At 37.0% G+C, this 21,221-nt stretch overlaps 1 protein-coding gene across 1 annotated transcript; it reads right to left on the bottom strand.

Moving 5' to 3' along the window:
* Nucleotides 1–3,927: 3,927 nt before the first annotated feature.
* Nucleotides 3,928–9,790, bottom strand: LOC144452383 (sphingomyelin synthase-related 1-like). The gene is made up of 5 exons (XM_078143474.1): nt 9,664–9,790; nt 7,103–7,474; nt 6,642–6,759; nt 4,566–4,716; nt 3,928–4,211 (listed from the first exon to the last, which is right to left on the bottom strand). Exons 2-5 carry the CDS (start codon nt 7,444–7,446, stop codon nt 3,928–3,930), a joined length of 897 nt encoding a protein of 298 aa, XP_077999600.1. The 5' UTR covers nt 7,447–7,474; nt 9,664–9,790.
* Between the last annotated feature and the right edge of the window lie 11,431 nt (nt 9,791–21,221).

Here is a 21,221-nt window from a genome sequence, read left to right as displayed (position 1 = left end):
GTGTGAACGACGATCTGAAGAACGACCATATAGTGACGTATTACTATTAGCGGATAACATTGAGCCTCGCATTCGTTTGAGTTGTGGTAAATGTACTTCTCTTTAAAAAAAAAATAAAAAAAAATAGTCATGATGGGGATGATTCTACTTTGCTTTTAACGCCACAAATTAAAGTTAACAATCAACCCTTCCCCTGGTAGATTTGATAATAACTCACGTCATTTTCCACTACACAAGTACAGTGTGTGTACACTGTCTATATGTAGGCCGACATGCATTCAGCTTAAGCATTAGTCATCACCTCTCGGCATGCCAAGGACGTTTTCGGCGTGGCAATAACATGTAATGATACAATAAATGTATATGTGACACGACTCGCTCCCCAACCAACCATGCTAACAGCTCTAACTTACATAATACTGATAGACAATGTCACAATCACGGTGTGAGATCGTGTCTCCTCCCCAAAACATAAAAGTCAACTCGTCAAAGATGACACTCATTTATCAGTTTATTCGTATTTACATGATCCATAACTGATGACAATGCACATGATATATGATAGCAGTTCCTGGTGTAGTGAGCGTTCACGTAAAAGGGCACGATTTTAGGGACGGTCCAGTTCTACTTAGTTGTGGGAACATGATAAAGTGGTCACTTCATCTACATATTTAGGAACGTATTGCACATGTTTGTTTGCCTGTTTGTTTGTTTGTTTGTTTGCCTGTTTGCTTGTTTTTGTGTGTTTTCGTAAACATAAGTAACTACGTCTGTGCCCCTGTGATGAGACTGATCAACTACAGCGTTGACAATGTCATAGTGTATATATATATATATATATATATATATATATATATATATATATATATATATATATATATATATATATATATATATATATATATATATATATATATATATAGTTTTGATAGTACTGGAACTCTTTCTTGGTTGTAACTCGGAGTTTCACGCAGTGTGCGATCATCAGACAACTCTTGATTCCAGGATGGTGATAGTCTAGTCGAGGTTGATTATAATACAAAATAATGACGCCATTATAGGTATTCACGATACGATACCGTTACGAGTCACTGTTTCGACTGTTTCTTATCTGAAAAAGTGACCCGTAACGCTTAACGGTATTTTTTAAATATCGTAAAAACCTATAATAACGTCATTATTTTGTATTATGATCATCGTAGACTAGAATATCCCCATCCTGGAATGGAATATTAGTTCACAAGTGACTGTGGACTTGACTACATGGCTACTACACTCTTCTGACAACTTTCATACCGTACTTTATTCATCGTCATTACAAGTGAGACTCCATTGTCCAGAGTCGAATGAATGCATGCCTTCATGAGATGAGTCACTCACAGCCACACCAACTTTTTTGGGGTCAATAAACTATTAGGGTCAGTGTCTGGCATATAGACAGTATGTTATTGGTATACCAACGGACATCATGTTTATTTACTCGTTGTTATGTGTTGAATTTATTAAATCCATGACAACGGCTCGTATTATTTTGTTAGAGATATTATACTTGGTTTAACTATTAAAATTATTCAATTTACAAATAAATGAGTGACGACACCACTCAGGATTTAATGCTTTATCCATGTTATCAGCGGTCAAAATCTATGTTACCGACTGTGTACTTTTACGTGGTGTCAACCACAGCCTAATATACTAGTACTACGGTAAGATAATGGGCTCAGATAGGCCAGTCGGCCCGGAAATAACGGTGTCACTTCACTCCACTATGTACACCCCCACCCGCCACCCCACCCACCACACCACACCACACCACACCACACACACACACACACACACACACACACACACACACACATCTATATCTTCTCAAACTCATGTATTTAACCTACAGCGAAAGATATGTATGTTGTTCTGTTTACCGCATATTGCTGCCATAGAAACGTATTCAGGTAAGCATATACACTCTATTATTAACACTCACACCAAATTGTCATTGGTGAGTAGCCCATAATCTACGCCTAGCCTAGCCTTGGCGGCCTGGGGGGTTGTATTAAAAGTACTCTAGATTTTATATATGCAGAATTCTAGATATAATTCATAATTGTTTGTCACACAATAACTGATTCAAAACTTGGCAAATTTTTCTTTTTTTAAAGTGTTAATTCACTAATGAATAGCTCCAAGGCAACGTCAACGTTATACACAAATCTAGACAAAGTTAGCCTTTTCCAGTCTGTGTATGTATTCATTTAAGAAAATCAAACATTTAGACAAAATTAGTTTGTGTGTGACATGTATCATTAATTTAAGAAAACCAAACATTTAGACAAAATTAGTTTGTGTACATGTATTATTAATTTAAGAAAACCAAACATCTCAAAGTTAGTCTGTGTATGTATTAATTTAAGAAAACCAAACATTTAGACAAAATTAGTTTGTGTACATGTATCATTAATTTAAGAAAACCAAACATCTAGTTAAAGTTAGTCGGTGTATGTATCATTAATTTAAGAAAACCAAACATTTAGACAAAATTAGTCTGTGTATGTATTAATTTAAGAAAACCAAACATCTCAAAGTTAGTCTGTGTATTATTAATAAAAGAAAACCAAACATGTAGACAAAGCAAAAAACAAGTATTTATTAACCACATTGTTGTCAAACTTCCAAGTCATGCCTTATATCAGATAATACTGTTTGACATTCATGGCGTCCACGACGTGTTCAGACTTGTAATTATTTGATATATGAGTTAACTGACAATTCATAGAAATATGCAAATATCATGTTAGATTGTAATGACGTCATCGGTCCGGGCTTAGGCCTAATAAAATAATTGTGTGGTTCCGATTACGCTCAATTTTAGAATAGGTGGTGTAGGTAGGTAGTCTCTGGGTTGTGTCCGTTTATACACGTCGACAAACTATAGTGTTTCTTTAAATAAGACATAAGTACATTTTGTAAATAAAAATACGTCATCCAAGATCCAATGGTCAACAGAGTTACACACCTATAAAAAAACACACAAATTATTGCAAAAGCCATGATATCTGTTATACACGAAGTTTTCTCAACATACTATTTGGGTATGTATCCTCGAGTAACGTGTTGATATACTCAAATAGTAAATAGTATTACATACATACGCTATATACCCACGTATCTGGTAAGAATGTTGTTTCCGTACTGACAAACGTGCTTCTCAAAATATTAAGTATATATACCAAATAACAAACGCACGCGAACGTACGTACGTACGTACGTACGTACGTACGTACATACATACATACATACATACATACATACATACATACATACATACATACATACATACATACATACATACATACATACATACATACATACATACATACATACATACATACATACATACATACATACATGTACAGGCCGGCGCGTGCGTGCACACACACACACACACACACACACACACACACACACACACACACACACACACACACACACACACGTTTCATCAGCTAGTACTCTAGCTAGCTATAAAAGGTGCGACATTTTCAGAAATTTAGTTTTCGATTTATGGTGACCCATGTACATATATAATCAGCTAATGATCAAAGGCTATCAGAATAAACAAACGAATAAAAGATCTGTAACCTGTATTCGTATTGTTTACACACGGACATCAAACTAGTGTGAATACAGCATTAGTATTCAGTTACTTGTCTGTCCATTGGATTACCAATGTTGTTCACCCTAATACGTCACCCATGTGATAATTAATAAACATGGCAAGTCTGTTGGCTAAAAAATACCATTAACGATAAGTAGATTTAGCAAACCAAAAGAGTAGAAACTGTTTCCACTAAATTACATGTAGTGCATTTCAACGGACAAAAATGAATTACTACTACTTGGACTTTCAGGAACTTTTTTCTATAATTTCTAATTCTCATGACTCATAGTCACTAAATGATTACGTTCCTCTTGACTGGGGCCACCCTCAATAAAATGAAGCAAGGGAAAGAATATGCGGATGAGTTTATACTTTGCTCTTAAACCTGGATTATCCAACAATATTTCATGTGTAACTAGAAACAGAGGTGCAATTATAAGACTGATAATTATATCCATTGTGTAATGAAAGAAAGAGACCGATAGGGAAATTATCCCAATAACCGAAGTCATCCAGCAAAATATGTGAAGTACGCCCCCAACGTTGACAGAATCTGTGGAAAGAAAGTAAGAAAGACATCATTACAATTAGTTTCTGTCAACACAGCGAGGCTGTCTTGATAACGAGGTTGTCTTGCAACACATTCACTTTCAAGACGTGTCTAAGAGAAACCGTAACCATGGCTGCAAATCGTCTCCAAAGGTCACAAAAGTACTGATTGCACGGTTTTGGTGTTTATCCAAATGACGGCAGTATTTTACATATACTATTACACTTATCATGTTTTTTTTTGAAGAATTGGTCCATAATTATCGAAAAATTACTTATAGAGTGAAAGAATGATATTCCATTTTCGGGTGTGTTTATTTTGTAAATTTCCAAAACATATCAAGATTTTTCGACTTACATTTAGTGATATAGTATGATAGATAGATAAAGGTGACGGTATGTCCACTAAACATATAGTCCGCACACGTGGCACCACTACTCGTTGAGGAACCAAGTGAAATAAATTCTTCTATCGTTTGTTTTAAAATCAGCAGTAAATTGCCTGTACTCTGAAAAAAAAATATAGTTTGGACCTTAAGACTTTGTCCTAAGTGCATTTATTTATTTACTTATTTATCTATGAAATAATAGGTTGCCCCAATAGTTCAATTTTGATTTGGTGTAGCTGAGTTGAGTGCAACTATACTAATGTAGTATAGTATAGTGTATTTTATTTGACATGAAATAAAACAAAATACATTATATATAGTCAAAAACATACAAAAACAACAAGAACAAAGATAAAAGATATATATAAACACTAAACTACAGTTACTGTATTGAATACAAAGATAATAATGAGTTAGAGAATTTTCCAAAGCTATTAGTGATATAACCATCATTTGAGCTCATTATTTTTTTTAAGTATTCTATTTTGAGAAAAATAATAATAATAATCTTTATTCGTCCAAATAAATTCGGAAATTTGTTGAATGGTCGCCGCAAGAGCAGCGCCCTAGTGTCCTAGTGTTGAAGAAGCAGGAGGAAACCGGAGTGCCCGGGGAAAACCTGCGTTGTTCGGCAGGGTCAAACTGAGCATCACCCTTCTTACATACAGACCTGGTTAAATTTTAAATCAAACCCAGCCAACACCAGGCGGGTTCGAACCCAGACTGCAGAGGTAAGAGGCGTACGAGCTAACCACTCGGCAACCGACAACCCATTTTTGATCATAAATTTCAATAGTTCTTTGAAATTGGTTTCTAGCTTCATCAGTTACAGATGGATTACTACAATCCATTAAAGCATGGATTTCATCACCAATAGCTTTAAAAAATTAGTATTACATAAATGACATAGTCTTTCATCTAGATCTAGGTGGATTCATTGGTATCGTAGTCTTTCGATTGGTAAATATTGTTTTGAGATCCTGAGCCTAGTTATGATTCTGTGCCAAACATTATTTACTTGTTCTAGATATGATTCAAATTCATAATTTCGTTTTAAATTTGCTATAGGTACGTAATTTATTGTTGTCAGTTTTTTTAATCGTTGGTACGTATCCAAATTGCATTGATATAAATGTTTTTCAATTCACTACTAAGATTTGTTACATCACCATCACTATTAAGCTCGGTTATCTCATGCAACTTATTGACAAAGGCTGTCATGGTAACAAGTCAATCATGACGTACATGACATTTTGACCAAAACACTCGTCTTTCCTTTCTTTATATATACAATTATAATATAACACTTATAGTAACAATTCGTTTTTTCTTACTGACACCAATTTACTTTATATGATCCTTACTCGACATGCCATGAACATAAAAACACATAATTATCAGTATTCAGATTTATTGTCAAAGCCCACTGAGGTGTGAAACTAGTCGAAGATTTCAACGGTTTTGTACCCATTTATTTATTATATTGGTAACTGACAAATACACACAGAGTGGAGACACATTGGACCCATGCATTGTATAGGCCTGCAATTACAGGTCGCTGACACCGTGACTGTTTCAAGCATAAAGCCATATATGTAGACACAGACACAGACACAGACACAGACACATACACAGACACAGACACAGACACAGACACAGACACAGACACAATCTCTCGCTTCCTCCCTCCCTCCCTCCCCCCCCCTCTCTCTCTCTCTCTCTCTCTCTCTCTCTCTCTCTCATATGATGAGTAAAGACGTAGCAAACGCAATTTCTCTTTTCCAAGACGCTGACACCGTGACTGTTTCAAGCATAAAGCCATATATGTAGACACAGACACAGACACAGACACAGACATAGACACAGACACAGACACAATCTCTCGCTTCCTCCCTCCCTCCCTCTTTTCCAAGCCAATCTTCTGAATTCACCATCAACCACTACATGTCATATATCTCGCATTATAATATCAATTTCATAGATATCAGTGAATCTAAAATCTATGCAAAAAAATAACAAAATTATAAAACAACTACTTATCTCACCTTCGCAGCACATGGAAAATCGGGATATGTTACAGGAAGTGACGTAACCACCATGCACAGATTACGTAGCATATAGATCATAACGACAGAACTAATATACTGCTGAAAAATCGAGGCTCTGGTGTAAGAAAATAACAAATATCTCGTTAATACATCTTCACCGTAGACTACATCTATGAAACCATTCAAGTTGCTCTGATATGTATTTTCGAATATTACTTATATATTTACGTAATTTTTTCCTCAGGCGATTCTCCTAGCCTGCCACTCGATTGTGTAACTACTCACTTTGACGTATGTATGTTGTAGTGAATTTAGCTTTGTATTAATTTCTTTCAACATGGTTTCACTAAATCAGTAACCGACTCTACTTCTCTGTTTATTTCCGCAACCCGAGGGTTAAAGCTAAGAATGACATTTGGTATCATTTTACATGTTCATAATACTAGCCACGCATTTACCTTTTGTTATGCAGGAAAAGTACGCCAATTGCAATGATGACCAATAAGCCCAAAGTAGCACCGACAATATAATGAGCATTTGCTAAGGGTGTAATATTCTTAAATACAATATCGGGTAAAGGTGGGTGTTCCTTGACATCGGGTCTCTGGTTATTTGCAATTACTGTTGCTAAGGAACTCAAAAACATTGTAATTACGAAGGCAATGACGAATATCAGCATACTCCTTCCACACATATGTCCGTCTACCGACAGTCGATTTGTCCTGGTCGTAAATTCCAATTGCAACCTTGTGGAATTATCTCCATCATTACACTGTGGGAGTGTTCCATTCCTTGCATTCATACCGTGCAGTACTGATTACTGGCAATTTCTGATAAAATCACAAAATGAAAGAATTGGATTAGGTAGAGGTAGAGATAACGAGAACATCCGGGGCTTTGTGATATCAGATTATTAATTTAAAAAAATGAACGAAACAAGTAAACAAGGGACAAATAGAAATTTATGGCTTTGACATATATCACAAATTTTCAATAAAAAGTTCCTTAATTACCTCTGATTAAATCGTTATTTCTATATAATTTTCGACTCGATTTGTCGATCGTATCGTCAACCTGTGTAAACATGAAAACTGAAATCACACCAATCTGAGTATTCTACTCTTTCCCCAATAACTCACATCACAGCACTAAATTACAACACTTCACGGTTAAACTTTATTATTACACCTCGGCGTTCTTCCGAAGGCTGTGATTGGTCAGACTCGTATCACGTGACCGATTTTAACTGGGCTATTGCCCACAAGGTGATATTGCCCGCTCGTGCAGAGACCGTAATGCCTGGGACCTATTGCCCGCTGAAGTTGTTTGAACCACTGCGCACTGCTTCTGCGCATAACAAATTGTCGTTCACTACTTTCGCTCAGATATGGCGACTGCCTCAGTAAGACACGCAAACCTTTCCGGTACAGAACTCGATGACATTTTATTAGAATTGGACAGTAAGAACACAAAAATTGCTACCAACCACTCCGTCTCTGTTTTTAAAGATTATATCGGTTCCAAATTTGGATATGGAGAACGCGCAATGGAAACTTTCACCGCCGCAACATTAGACGAGGCCTTGACGACATTTTACGCTGAAGTCCGTACACAGAAAGGTGAGCTTTACGAGGGACGGTGTAATAAAATAAATAACACATGCGCTCGGGCAATATCACCATTTAGTGCCTGCCCTCGGGCTAACACTCTTTCGGCTCGGGCATCATCAACATTTTGGTAAAGAGTGTCAACCCTTGGGCAGGCACTAAATGGTGATATTGCCCTCGCTGGCATGTGTTATTACTTAACTATTTTCGGCAGATTTGAAAGAAATCTATTTAGTCTATTTAGTCTATAGTGACGCTGTTGTTGTTTCATCCTACAGAGCGACTGTTGTGACTGCCACTTGATTCGTGATATTGAGTGAAATGCTCGACAGTGTATTCGGAAATCATGCCAGTGCAGTGGTCCCCGTATAGATTAGTCTATCTGGTCGTATACCATGGTCGGTCTATCTGGTCATATTACGAGCCGATGTACTATCATTATGGGGTGAATGTACACCGAACACTTTCAACATGACGTATGACGGACTTTAAAGCCGTTTCTATAAATATGTAAGCTTGCTTGCACTTACATACACACATACACACATTCATGCATACATGCATACATACATACATACATACATACATACATACATACATACATACATACATACATACATACATACATACATACATACATACATACATGCATGCATGCATGCATGCATGCATACATACATACATACATACATACATACATACATACATACATACATACATACATACATACATACATACATACATACATACATACATACATACATACATACATACATACATACATACATACATACATACATACATGAACACAGTTGGCATCCACAGACTACCTTGCAGGTAAAACCTCCCGGATTTCGGAAATAAGGGGATGTTTTTTTGCAGTGATATTCTCCCAGATTCACTAAAAAGGGGAGTATTTTTCATTGAAATATTCCGGGAAAGGGGGCACATTCTAAATTTCGCTAACAAGCATGGGTACCCACCCATCCAGGGACTGCCACCATGTGCACCACCGGGAGATATATCTGGCAGGCCAATTCCAATCGCTGATGAAATGAACTAAATTGTACCTAAATTGTATCAACTTTTTAGATCCAAACTATTGGCATGGCATGATGCTTTGATGTTCATAATTCGCACGTACAACAAAAATCACACGTCCAGTGAAATGAATATATCCAATTATTGCCTACACTTCAGATTGCCATAGGTAGTTAAGAGACCACGGAACATTGAACAGTACACGGTATGGTTGGGTGACTTTTTTTATTGCTGAGTGACATAACGATATCACGTCGAATCGAAGTATCGATTTGTATCATGTGTATGTGTCAATCGAGTCATCTAATTCTAATTTCTAAATATTATTTAGGTCTATAATAACGAAATTTAAATACTTTTAGTAACTTTACCTGGCCAAAAATCGTTCCAGTAATTTATCAGATTTGATATTCTAAAATTCTCTTTGACTGGCTTTCTGTTATGTCGACAATTTCTCCCCGCGCAGTGCTGCAGCTCACAGAGCAGAATTCGGAACGTTACAGTGATGCCTGATGGAAGTGGTGGTACCACTTCACTTGAAACTTTGGAACTCTTTTGTGTTGATCATCTTGCGCCGAAATATGTAGTTTGTCCGTCACAGAAAGGACATTCTCAGTACATGGTACTAATAAATTTATAAATTTGAATATGTCCAAGTCAAACAAATCTTCTCTGACACTGATTTCACTCCAATAGCTGCATGTAGTTTCAGCCATTTTTACGTCTCGGAAGATTACAGAGCGTATTAAGCGGTGACACGCGTATGTGATTCCAGGAAATCGTGAAAGTATCGAATTTTTGCCACCTTAGCCCCCCCCCCCCCCCCCGGCCTTTAGCCTGACCGCGCGACCACCGCATATGCGATGTATATGTAGTGAACAGACCCCTGAAAATTGAAGAGTACACCGGGGAGTACACGCCTATGGTTGGGGCGACCAACGCAGCGCAGGTAACACTTCCTGTTTCATTTCTGTTTTGATGTACACGGGAAAGGATGTAGCCCATTCCTATGTACTGCTTCATTTGCCATGTTGCGCTAGTGAGAAATAAAATGGAAAGTTCCGTAACAGGAAAAGTAATCTTCACACCAGCTAAGGCTGCATTCACAAATAATGGGCAGGTAGGGGTCGGAGGAATCATGACAAAATTAGATTTTTTTTCAAGTCCTAATTAGTGAATTCACGTTTATTATTTATGACTCAAACCAGCTAGCTCCAGACGTTACTTTCAATCCGAATTTAATACAATCTGCTGGTTTCGGAAAGGAACACATTTGTGAAGTGACAAGAGGACACCATAGACAATCATGAGATCTCTCCACTATCCATATATGTTCAAACATGTCACCATTAATACACTAATACTCCTGTGTTATACTGCATATGTCAATGGTTTGTTACTATGTAGGGAAGAAGATGCCTTTGGAATCGCTTTGGAGGGGGGTTCACTTTTATTTCATGTTTTTACTAATTTTATTGTGACCTGGATGTCTAGCATCTTGAAATATCCGCCTTTCACTTGGCATGTCAGTATCTGACAGTCAGTATCTGACCTCGTTTAGATTTAAACATTGACTTTAAAAAAAAGTCATAAATTTGATACATTTACACGTAATATCTGTTTTAGTGTACTGCTAGACAAAACTCACAGCTGTGGTGATATGATTTGGTTTACGTGTACTGCTAGACAAATCTCGCAGCTGTGGTGATATGATTTGAGACTAGTGGATCGTAACTTGTTCTTTATACAACGTAGCGACATTTAAACACAATAGTTTAATATTTAATATTCAAAATAAATGGATATTATGAATATTAATTGTACTATGAGTATGATGCAAATCAGACAAGGGTAATTTCTCTGTCTCTGAAGTTCCACCATTTCTTGCGAGACTTCACAATTTTCGCGATTTTCTTTTTTAGTTTAGGGTCGGCGTGAAAACCTAGGTAGGGTCGGGTAACCGGAACCAAACAACTTTTTTTATTTGGCCTAATGGATGCCATTGAGTGGCATACATTTACTATAGCAAACATTCTTTCATTTCTCAATTTGACAATTGAAATATTTGTATTTAATAGGGCACAAAATCGATTTTGTAGGATGAGAACTAAAATGGCTCAACCCCATTGATGTACACACGGGGCCCTTATTAGTGCATCCGAAGGGTCAATGACCTGGTACGTTATAGACGAGGCGATAATGCTATCACTAGCCCCGTTAGCAAACATGGTTAGTCCTGCTTGCATGCGGAGTAATCCGGGACTCGATTCTGACAATTGTCCCTCCTACCTCCGTCATGCAAAGAGCCAGCCGTGAAATACGGACTTACAAAAAATGCCGGTAAGGAATAAAATCGCCCAGTGGTCAAATATTAGCAATAAATCTATTATTTAGTCGGTTTACCTCATTTTGACTGCAAAAGTCCTATAGCGGATGACCAAAACTATCAAAATCGGAACTTTTCAAATTCTATCGTAAATTTAATAGCTTCTCCTTACGTACGTCGGCGCAAGTGTCTCTGGGTAATTATTCATCTCACTCAACGATATCAAATGTGGTGGTGTTAACGAGGGTTGGTTGAATGTTGCAGTTCGCACTTGAAAAAGGTCCGATTTCGACGCTTTTTGTGATCTGAGCAGGGAATACTACCGTCAGAGGAATGGAAATGGCGTAGATATTCGATCGGTTGCTAATATTTGATCGTTCGGTAGGTACTTCTTTTGCAATTGGCGCGCGTACATGCATTTTGCTTGTGGTGTTGTAATAGGCAAACTCTATTGCTCTTTGCATGACGGTGTTTAGAGTCAAGTCAGTAATACAGACTCGTGCACCGTCATGTAAGCAGGACTATAGCCCCGTCTACACATAGGACGTCCTACCTGAGGCAGTCCCTAGTCCTACCTGAGGTAGGATAGTGTAGGTTACGTTTGTATCTACACTACAAGGAAAGAAATGCAGCGCAGATGTCGCGCGATCCCTCCTGACCTCTTCCTGACCCGCTCCTCAAAATATACGTTGTGACGCAATGAAGCGTCACAGGTCATTTGCGTGTTAAGGGGGAAGTGTCAAATTAAAATAAGTTGATAGATTTTTCTTATACTTTGCATACCTAAGCAGTGATATCTGAATATGTAAAATATGCAAAGAAAATACTATGTCACCACCTTTGTTTTCAAGATAATGACCGTTTCTTGTATCTACACATATAGTTTTGGGTCAAAATAAGTAGATTTACGACAATTAACTACATCACAATTTTTTGACAGTTAAAGATTATCCCTGGAGCACTTAATGAACTTACATATTTTAGTGCAATGTGTATTATGTCCAGATTTGTTTGTAATTTCTTTTCATTATATGACCAAATTTTACATGAACAAAGGACAAGAAACCAAAGTTACGGCCGGAAACAACAGGATAGGATCAAAAGTATATTACAAGTCCGTTATCTTTCAGTTCTACAACATTTTACAAAAATTGTTTTTGTTATTGTCTGCGCTAAGGGGTAGACCATTCGATATCCTGGGGGGGGCTTGGAAGAGTGGTGGAGCGTCATTATTTTTTTCCTACCTGCTTGCCTGTGAATTATTTTTTTTCTCCTTCGCTTATGCTGGCAACATTGTTTTTCTTTCCTTCTTTGAGATATCCGGATTTGTTTTACGTCAATGTTGAACATCTACTTTTGCTGCCACAATTTTCTGTTTGGTTTTCGCACAGGGTAATACAGAGAGTAAAAAGATGCTGTTCTATCACACACAGATTATATTTAGAAAACTACATATTTCATACATGTTTGATTTTCAATTAAATAAACACCATTGACAGTTTTTATGTCATGGTATGATGACACACTGATATGCAAATCGGAAACTTGATTGGTGAGCTCAAACATTCAGATAGACCGGTCAGTTTCTCCAGCCTGGGGGTGGGGTGGGGTGGGTCAGTGTTTTTTCCATTGGGCCGACAAAAAGTCACTGACCCCCGTGATTAAAGTTTCATAGCATCTGACAGTAAGCTGTAGAGAGAAGAGCTTTGAGACTGGGATATGTCCACCTCTTGTGTGAGCGTGTGATCGTGAGCGTGTATGTATGAATGTATGTAGGTAGGTAGGTAGGTAGGTATGTAGGTATATAGGTATGTATGTATGTATGTATGTATGTATGTATGTATGTATGTATGTATGTATGTATGTATGTATGTATGTATGTATGTATGTATGTATGTATGTATGTATGTATGTATGTATGTTAGTTAGTTTGTTTGTTTGTTTGTTTGTTTGTTTGTTTGTTTGTTTTTGTTTTTCTGTCGCAAGGCTCCCTAAACTCATAGGAGACAAATTATATATAGTTCTAGGCATGCCATTTATATAGGCTTCTCTCAGACGCCGATTATATGTTTGCAGTGAATCAAACTTTGGGAGTTTATTAATTGCCACTCTTTATTGGCTTCAATTTCTCAAATTTACGAAGCCTTAACACCAGTGACATTTTACAATCAAACATGTGTCGAAGGAAGGTGAAGGCCAGGCAAACAAAACAAACACAACACTTGATGAGACGCCTTTGTTTACTCGATATTATAAACTGCAATTGTTATGTAGTAACATACTAGTACTCTGAAACCAGATACAAGGAGAATGCACTGTTATTAAAAAACAAAAAACTACTAATGACCTTTAACCCTAGATAGACGTAAAAGAATGATTTTACACTTTTGACCTGTTCTTCGTCATTAAAAAGACCTTCGCTTGAGTTAGTTTCTTTTGAAACTCTAATATGTCACTGTGGTAGAATGTTGGAAATGAACCATATTTGCATTTGTGTCGACCATGCGTGGTCGTGGAGTCGAAAAATTCGATAATAAGTAAACGGTAAATGTCTGCATCTCAGTGATTAGCTTGTACATAAAATTATAATCTTTTATATTCCATATATTTCCTTCTCTCTGGTACGCTTACTGTCAAAATCTAACATGGCGTTTGATGGCGTTTAAAATATTCTTAATTACCTAATAACGTTTTTATTTTGTTTTATGATCACCCAAGAATACACTGTTATCACCCTGGAATAGACTATCAACTCACAAGTCTGGAATAGACTATTAACTCACAAGTGACTGTGCTTGAAAACCACAGAGAATCATATCACAGTTCATATTACCCGAGGTCTCTTAATCTCTTCCTACTTTCAATAGGAGTCATCTCTTCTTCCTTTCAATAGGGTTTACTATGTGTTTGATATGGAGTCATCTCTTCCTCCTTTCAATAGGGTTTAATATGTGCTTGATATGGAGTCATTTCTTCTTCCTTTCAATAGGGTTTAATATGTGCTTGATATGGAGTCATCTCTTCCTTCTTTCAATAGGATTTACTACATGCATGTACTTGATATGGAATCACCACATGTCTCATACTGTCTAAAACACTTCTTCCATTAAAACGAAAAAAATGTCCATATGTTCAACACCTGATGATGGACTAAAAATGTGTCATTTTGTTTAATTACTGCCCAATACCTTTGGCGAGTACATCTGGCACCCCTGCAAAGTAATGGTGTGTACAGTTTCTCATCACGCATGCTCAGTCACTTAGTTTGCACTGTCCAACTGAAGTTTACACGTCGCAGTAGTTGGCCAATAGTTTGAGCCAAATTTCTGAATTTAGTGTTCAGTTGGGACAGGTTTCCTTTTTTTTTGATCTTTCACGATATCTCCCAACCTCACAGTCGGTTTCAGCCAGTTTATTTGCATCAGTATGTTGTTCCAGGACAGGGATGAGCAACAGTCAGATGTTCAGGATTCGGAAGTAGCCAAGGTTGACGATTTTGGTCAAGTTACAATCGAACCAAAGATTTTCGCTGAATTAGGCGCGAAGCCAGAGTTAACGCGACCTAAGAAGACAACCCAGATTAGAAGACAAGGGACCAAAGTTCAGGGGCAGCTCGACGAACTTTTGGGTCAAGTGCAAGTGTTAACCAGTCAGTTATACGCCTTCATGAACATTTCCCGCCAGAAGAGTGACGTCACTATATATGGAGCCAGTTGTTCAGTCGCATGGCGGACACAACAGCAGCTGATCAACGATGGCGTGGCACAGTGTCCTTTTAAGGACAAAGTACCCAGAGACCAAATGAAAGATGTCTGGTCGTAGTTACCCATAGTGTGCCTAATATTAGCAGTTCCGTTCATTTTCGTTCTGAGTCATGTTACCTGTGTTACCGTCGTATACCGACTGTATGCCATACGTGTGTTGCCTTTGATGATTTGAGCAATGCACTCATTTTATTAACCCTGTCAGTACGCTACTTGGCTGTGCCAGTTCGTATCTTCTTCTGGCCAGGTGGCAATATTTTGTAGTCGAACTTTCCTTTACAAGTTGTGGATTACAATTGATAAAAATATAGAGAAGTTCTAGTTTACTTTACAAATACAGCCTAGTGTAGATTACTGACAGGGATGGACTAGTTGAAGTTTTTTTCTAGATACAAATATATACAAGTTGTAATTTACCATACATACAAGTATAGTCTAGGTTTAGTTTACTGTGCATATGAGTGTAAACTGTTTGTACTTTACATGTCTACATACAAGTATAGACAAATTGTACTTTACGGTCGATACAAATTTACACAAGTTATATTTTACTGCAGATACAGGTATAGAATAGTTGTGATTTACTGTACATTCACGCATAGGCCATTTGTAATTTACTGCAGATGCAAGTATACATGTAGACCTGTGTTAACTGTAGATAAAAGTATAGACTAGTTTTAATGTACTGTAGACAAAAGTATAGACTATACATACTCTACTTTAGGTACAAATATAGACTTGTAGTAGTTTACTCTAAAACATGTAGAGACTAGTTGTGGTTTATTGTATATTCAAATACAGCCTATTTACAGTTTATTATATACAATTATACATAAATGTATAAAAACGTACTTTACTATCAATACAAGCAGACAATGCTGTGGTTACAAATATAGACGAATTGTACTTTACTGTTGCCACAAGTATAGACTAGTTGTAGTGTATTGTTGATACAAGTGTAGACTAGTTGTAGTTTACTTTTGATTCAGGTATAGACACATTGCAGTTTATTGCAGATACAAGTATAGATAAAATGTAATTTATTGTACATGTAGATACTAGTATCGATAAGTTGTAGTTTACTATTGATATAGGTATAGACTAGTTGTAGTTTACTGTAGATACTGGTATGGACATGTTGTAGTTTACTGTAGATACTAGTATAGACTAGTTGTAGTTTACTGTAGATACTAGTATGGATAGAATGTAATTTACTGTACATGCTGGTATCGATAAGTTGTAGTTTACTTTTGATACAAGTATCGTCTAGTTGTAGTTTACTGTAGATACTAGTATAGTCAAGTTGTAGTTTACTGTAGATGCAAGTATAGACTAGTTGTAATTTACTGTAGATACTGGTATAGACTAGTTGTAATTTACTGTAGATGCCGGTATCGATAAGTTGTAGGTTACTGTAGATACTGATACGAACTAGTTGTAATTTGCTGTAGATACTAGTATCAATAAGTTGTAGTTTACTGTTGATACAAGTATAGACTAGTTGTGGTTTACTGTAGATACTGGTGTAGACTAGTTGTGGTTTACTGTAGATACTGGTATAGACTAGTTGTAGTTTACTGTAGATGCTAGTATCGATAGTTGTAGTTTACTGTAGATGCTAGTATCGATACGTTGTAGTTTATTGTAGATGCTAGTATAGGCTAGTTGTAGTTTACTGTAGATACTAGTATAGATAAGATGTAATTTGCTGTAGCTACTGGTATCGATAAGTTGTAGTTTACTGTGATACAAGTATAGACAAGTTGTAGTTTACTGTGATGCAAGTATAGACAGGTTGTAATTTACTGTGATACATGTATAGACAAGTTGTAGTTTACTGTGATACATGTATAGACAAGTTGTAGTTTACTGTGATACAAGTATAGACAAGTTGTAGTTTACTGAAGGTACTAGTATAGACAAGTTGTAGTTTACTGTAGATACTGGTATAGACTAGTTGTAGTTTACTGTAGATGCTAGTATCGATAAGTTGTAGTTTACTGTAGATACTGGTATAGACAAGTTGTAGTTTACTGTGATACAAGTATAGACATGTTGTAGTTTACTGTAGATACTGGTATAGACTAGTTGTAGTTTACTGTGATACAAGTATAGACTAGTTGTAGTTTACTGTAGATACTGGTATAGACTAGTTGTAGTTTACTGTGATACAAGTAGAGACTAGTTGTAGTTTACTGTAGATACTGGTATAGACAAGTTGTAGTTTACTGTGATACAAGTAGAGACTAGTTGTAGTTTACTGTACATACTGGTATAGACTAGTTGTAGTTTACCTCAGATACAAGTATTGACTACGTGTAGTTTACTGTTGATATATTTATTGTCTAGTTGTAGTTTACAAGTACTATAAATACTGGTATAGACTAGTTGAAATTTACTATAGATACAACTGTAGATAAGTAGTAGTTTACTATAGGTACAATAATAGCACGATACCTTCGTGTGCCATGGCCAATTTTCCTAAGTACAGTACTCATGTTTCGCTTGCCATTTTGAGCCTTTTGGTGTCGGGCTTTAGTCATATTTCGCTGATTTTTCAAAGTACCGTCAGTACACTTCTTGGCCGTGCCAGTTCGTACCTTGTTCTTGCCAGGTGTCAATATTTTGTAGTCAAATTTTTTCCCGATAGTTTCGTTCTCCAACTTTAATAAGTAACAGTACTCGTGTTTCACTCGCCATTGTGAGCCTTTTATTGTAAGGCTTCAGTCCAATTTCGCTGACTATTTGCTGCTAGCCTGGACCCTGTTAGTGTGCTTACTTTTTCGGGTCAGTTTATGTCACAGGACATTTGTAGTACTGTACCCACCTTTTGCTCATTTTTGAGCCTTTTATTGTAAGGCTTCAGTCAAAATTCGCTGACTATTTGTTGCTATCCTGGACCTAGTTAGTGTGCTTACCTTTTGGGGTCAGTTTATGTCACAGGACATTTGTAGTACTATACCCACCTTTTGCTCATTTTTTTGAGCCTTTTATTGTAAGGCTTCAGTCAAATTTCGCTGACTATTTGCTGCTAGCCTGGACCTCGTTAGTGTGCTTACTTTTTTTGGTCAGTTTACGTCACAGGACATTTGTAGTACTGTACCCACATTTTGCTCATTTTTGAGCCTTTTATTGTAAGGCTTCAGTCAAATTTCGCTGACTATTTGCTGCTAGCATGGACCTCGTTAGTGTGCTTACCTTTTGGGGTCAGTTTACGTCACAGGACATTTGTAGTACTGTACCCACATTTTGCTCATTTTTGAGCCTTTTATTGTAAGGCTTCAGTCAAATTTCGCTGACTATTTGCTGCTAGCCTGGACCTCGTTAGTGTGCTTACCTTTTGGGGTCAGTTTACGTCACAGGACATTTGTAGTACTGTACCCACCTTTTGCTCATTTTTGAGCCTTTTATTGTAAGGCTTCAGTCAAAATTCGCTGACTATTTGCTGCTATCCTGGACCTTGTTAGTGTGCTTACCTTTTGGGGTCAGTTTATGTCACAGGACATTTGTAGTACTGTACCCACCTTTTGCTCTTTTTTTTTTAGCCTTTTATTGTAAGGCTTCAGTCAAATTTCGCTGACTATTTGCTGCTAGCCTGGACCTAGTTAGTGTGCTTACCTTTTGGGGTCAGTTTATGTCACAGGACATTTGTAGTACTATACCCACCTTTTGCTCATTTTTGAGCCTTTTATTGTAAGGCTTCGGTCAAATTTCGCTGACTATTTGCTGCTAGCCTGGACCTCGTTAGTGTGCTTTTTTTCAGGTCAGTTTACATCACAGGACATTTGTAGTACTGTACCCACATTTTGCTCATTTTTGAGCCTTTTATTGTAAGGCTTCAGTCAAATTTCGCTGACTATTTGCTGCTAGCCTGGACCTCGTTAGTGTGCTTACCTTTTGGGGTCAGTTTACGTCACAGGACATTTGTAGTACTGTACCCACATTTTGCTCATTTTTGAGCCTTTTATTGTAAGGCTTCAGTCAAATTTCGCTGACTATTTGCTGCTAGCCCGGACCTCGTTAGTGTACTTATTTTTTCGTAAGTTTGGGTGAGCTAGTTCCTTTTGGTGAGCTAGTTTCTCGTTCACTTTTACAGTTGTGTATGTTTGAGCTTTTACAGCCATTTTGTTTTGTCTCCTTTTCAATTTTATACAGGCATGCTGTTTTTTTTCCCTTTCACTTTCATTTTTGTTTTTGGTTCCCTTAATATCTTTATTTTCATTACTTTTTGACATTACTTTTATCTTTATTTTATTATCACAATTTTTATCTTAAACCTTTCTGTGCCTAATTCTATTTTCTGTTTCTTTTTAAATTTTTGTCCATTTTATCTCTCTGGCGGTCTCAGAATTCTTTTCTCCTGTTTGGTGGAGTACAATAAAGTACTTCCGGTATTTTGCCGCCAGAGATGTGTTGTGTGAGCTTTGTGTGTGTGTGAGGGAGTAATTGACTAAAAATGTGTCATTTTGTTTAATTACTGCCCAATACCTTTGGCGAGTACATCTGGCACCCCTGCAAAGTAATGGTGTGTACAGTTTCTCATCACGCATGCTCAGTCACTTAGTTTGCACTGTCCAACTGAAGTTTACACGTCGCAGTAGTTGGCCAATAGTTTGAGCCAAATTTCTGAATTTAGTGTTCAGTTGGGACAGGTTTCCTTTTTTTTCCCACCCACCCTCTCCCATTCCTTCATTTATTTGATATGTTTTGTATTTTTTTACTCGTTTAGTTATTCATTTATTTATTTATATCTCCGTTACCAGTCGCAGTATTTTGTCTTACTTTGTGTATTTTCACTGAGTTCAGTTTCCTTTATTATTTCATTATTCTTTCAATAACTTTTGCCTGTTTTGTAGTTGAGTTTCCAACTGTTTACGATCAGTTTTGTAATTTTTCAGACCTCTTTTCAGGTGTTTTTTCAACTTGTTAGCACTTGTCAGGTTACTTTCATAGTAGCCTCTAGCAGTGTCATAGTATTTTGTCACCGTTTGGTGGAGTACAATAAAGTACTTCCGGTATTTTGCCGCCAGAGATGTGTTGTGTGAGCTTTGTGTGTGTGTGAGGGAGTAATTTATTACTATTATGTAGTGTGATTTATCATGCAATCATGCTACTGTGTCACGTGATTTAAGACTAAGAATTTGGCCTAGATTGTCACTGACCTGTAAACAGTAAAGGGTTTGTTCTACATTTTCACATGGATTTGTCAACATGATTGTTTTTATTTGAGACTACTAAACTCACTTTTCCAAATGTCTGGTCAAGATATTAAATATGTCAACCTTTGACCAGCCAGATACAAAATGACAATAGAGATAATTCCTGACTTCAAAAATGTGTTACACGCGCGTTGCTGAGAGAGAGAGAGAGAGAGAGAGAGAGAGAGAGAGAGAGAGAGAGAGAGAGAGAGAGAGAGAGAGAGAGAGAGAGGGGGGGGAGGGAGAGAGAGCGAGAGCGAGGGAGGGGGAGGGGAGACAGACATACATACATACATACATACATAGGTAGACAGACAGACAGACAGACAGAGTTTAGTTTCTTTACAGTTGCATCTTTAATGTGTGATTGTGAATAGATTGACAGTTACTGAGTCATATTATAATAGTAAGCTTAGATGTGATGACAAAATTACAGTATTCTGTGATACTTATTTATGATATCCCTATTACAAGAGACGAGTAACAAGATGAAGGTAATGAGTTAGTTCTATTGAAAGGTCTTGTAGGAGTTGACTTCCTGTGCCTAAAGGGCACTCCCTTAGTAACAACCTAACCAACCGATAATAACCAGGGACATTTAACCCGTTTTTTTAGAAGACACGTCAGCAGATTTTTCGGTC

The sequence above is a fragment of the Glandiceps talaboti genome, chromosome 22 (assembly GCF_964340395.1).
Source record: "Glandiceps talaboti chromosome 22, keGlaTala1.1, whole genome shotgun sequence".
In the NCBI taxonomy this organism is placed as follows: domain Eukaryota; kingdom Metazoa; phylum Hemichordata; class Enteropneusta; family Spengelidae; genus Glandiceps; species Glandiceps talaboti.
Note: the sequence above shows the minus strand (reverse complement) of the source record. Positions and strands in the feature narration are given on the sequence as shown.

Excerpts from the sequence above, each read along its gene's own strand:
- LOC144452383 (XM_078143474.1), bottom strand. The coding sequence starts at position 7,446 with ATGAATGCAAGGAATGGAACACTCCCACAGTGTAATGATGGAGATAAT. Across the intron at positions 4,717-6,641 it reads ATTTTCCATGTGCTGCGAAG|AGTACAGGCAATTTACTGCT; the intron begins GTGAGATAAGTA and ends TTTTTTTTTCAG. Across the intron at positions 4,212-4,565 it reads ATCATACTATATCACTAAAT|ATTCTGTCAACGTTGGGGGC; the intron begins GTAAGTCGAAAA and ends TTCTTTCCACAG.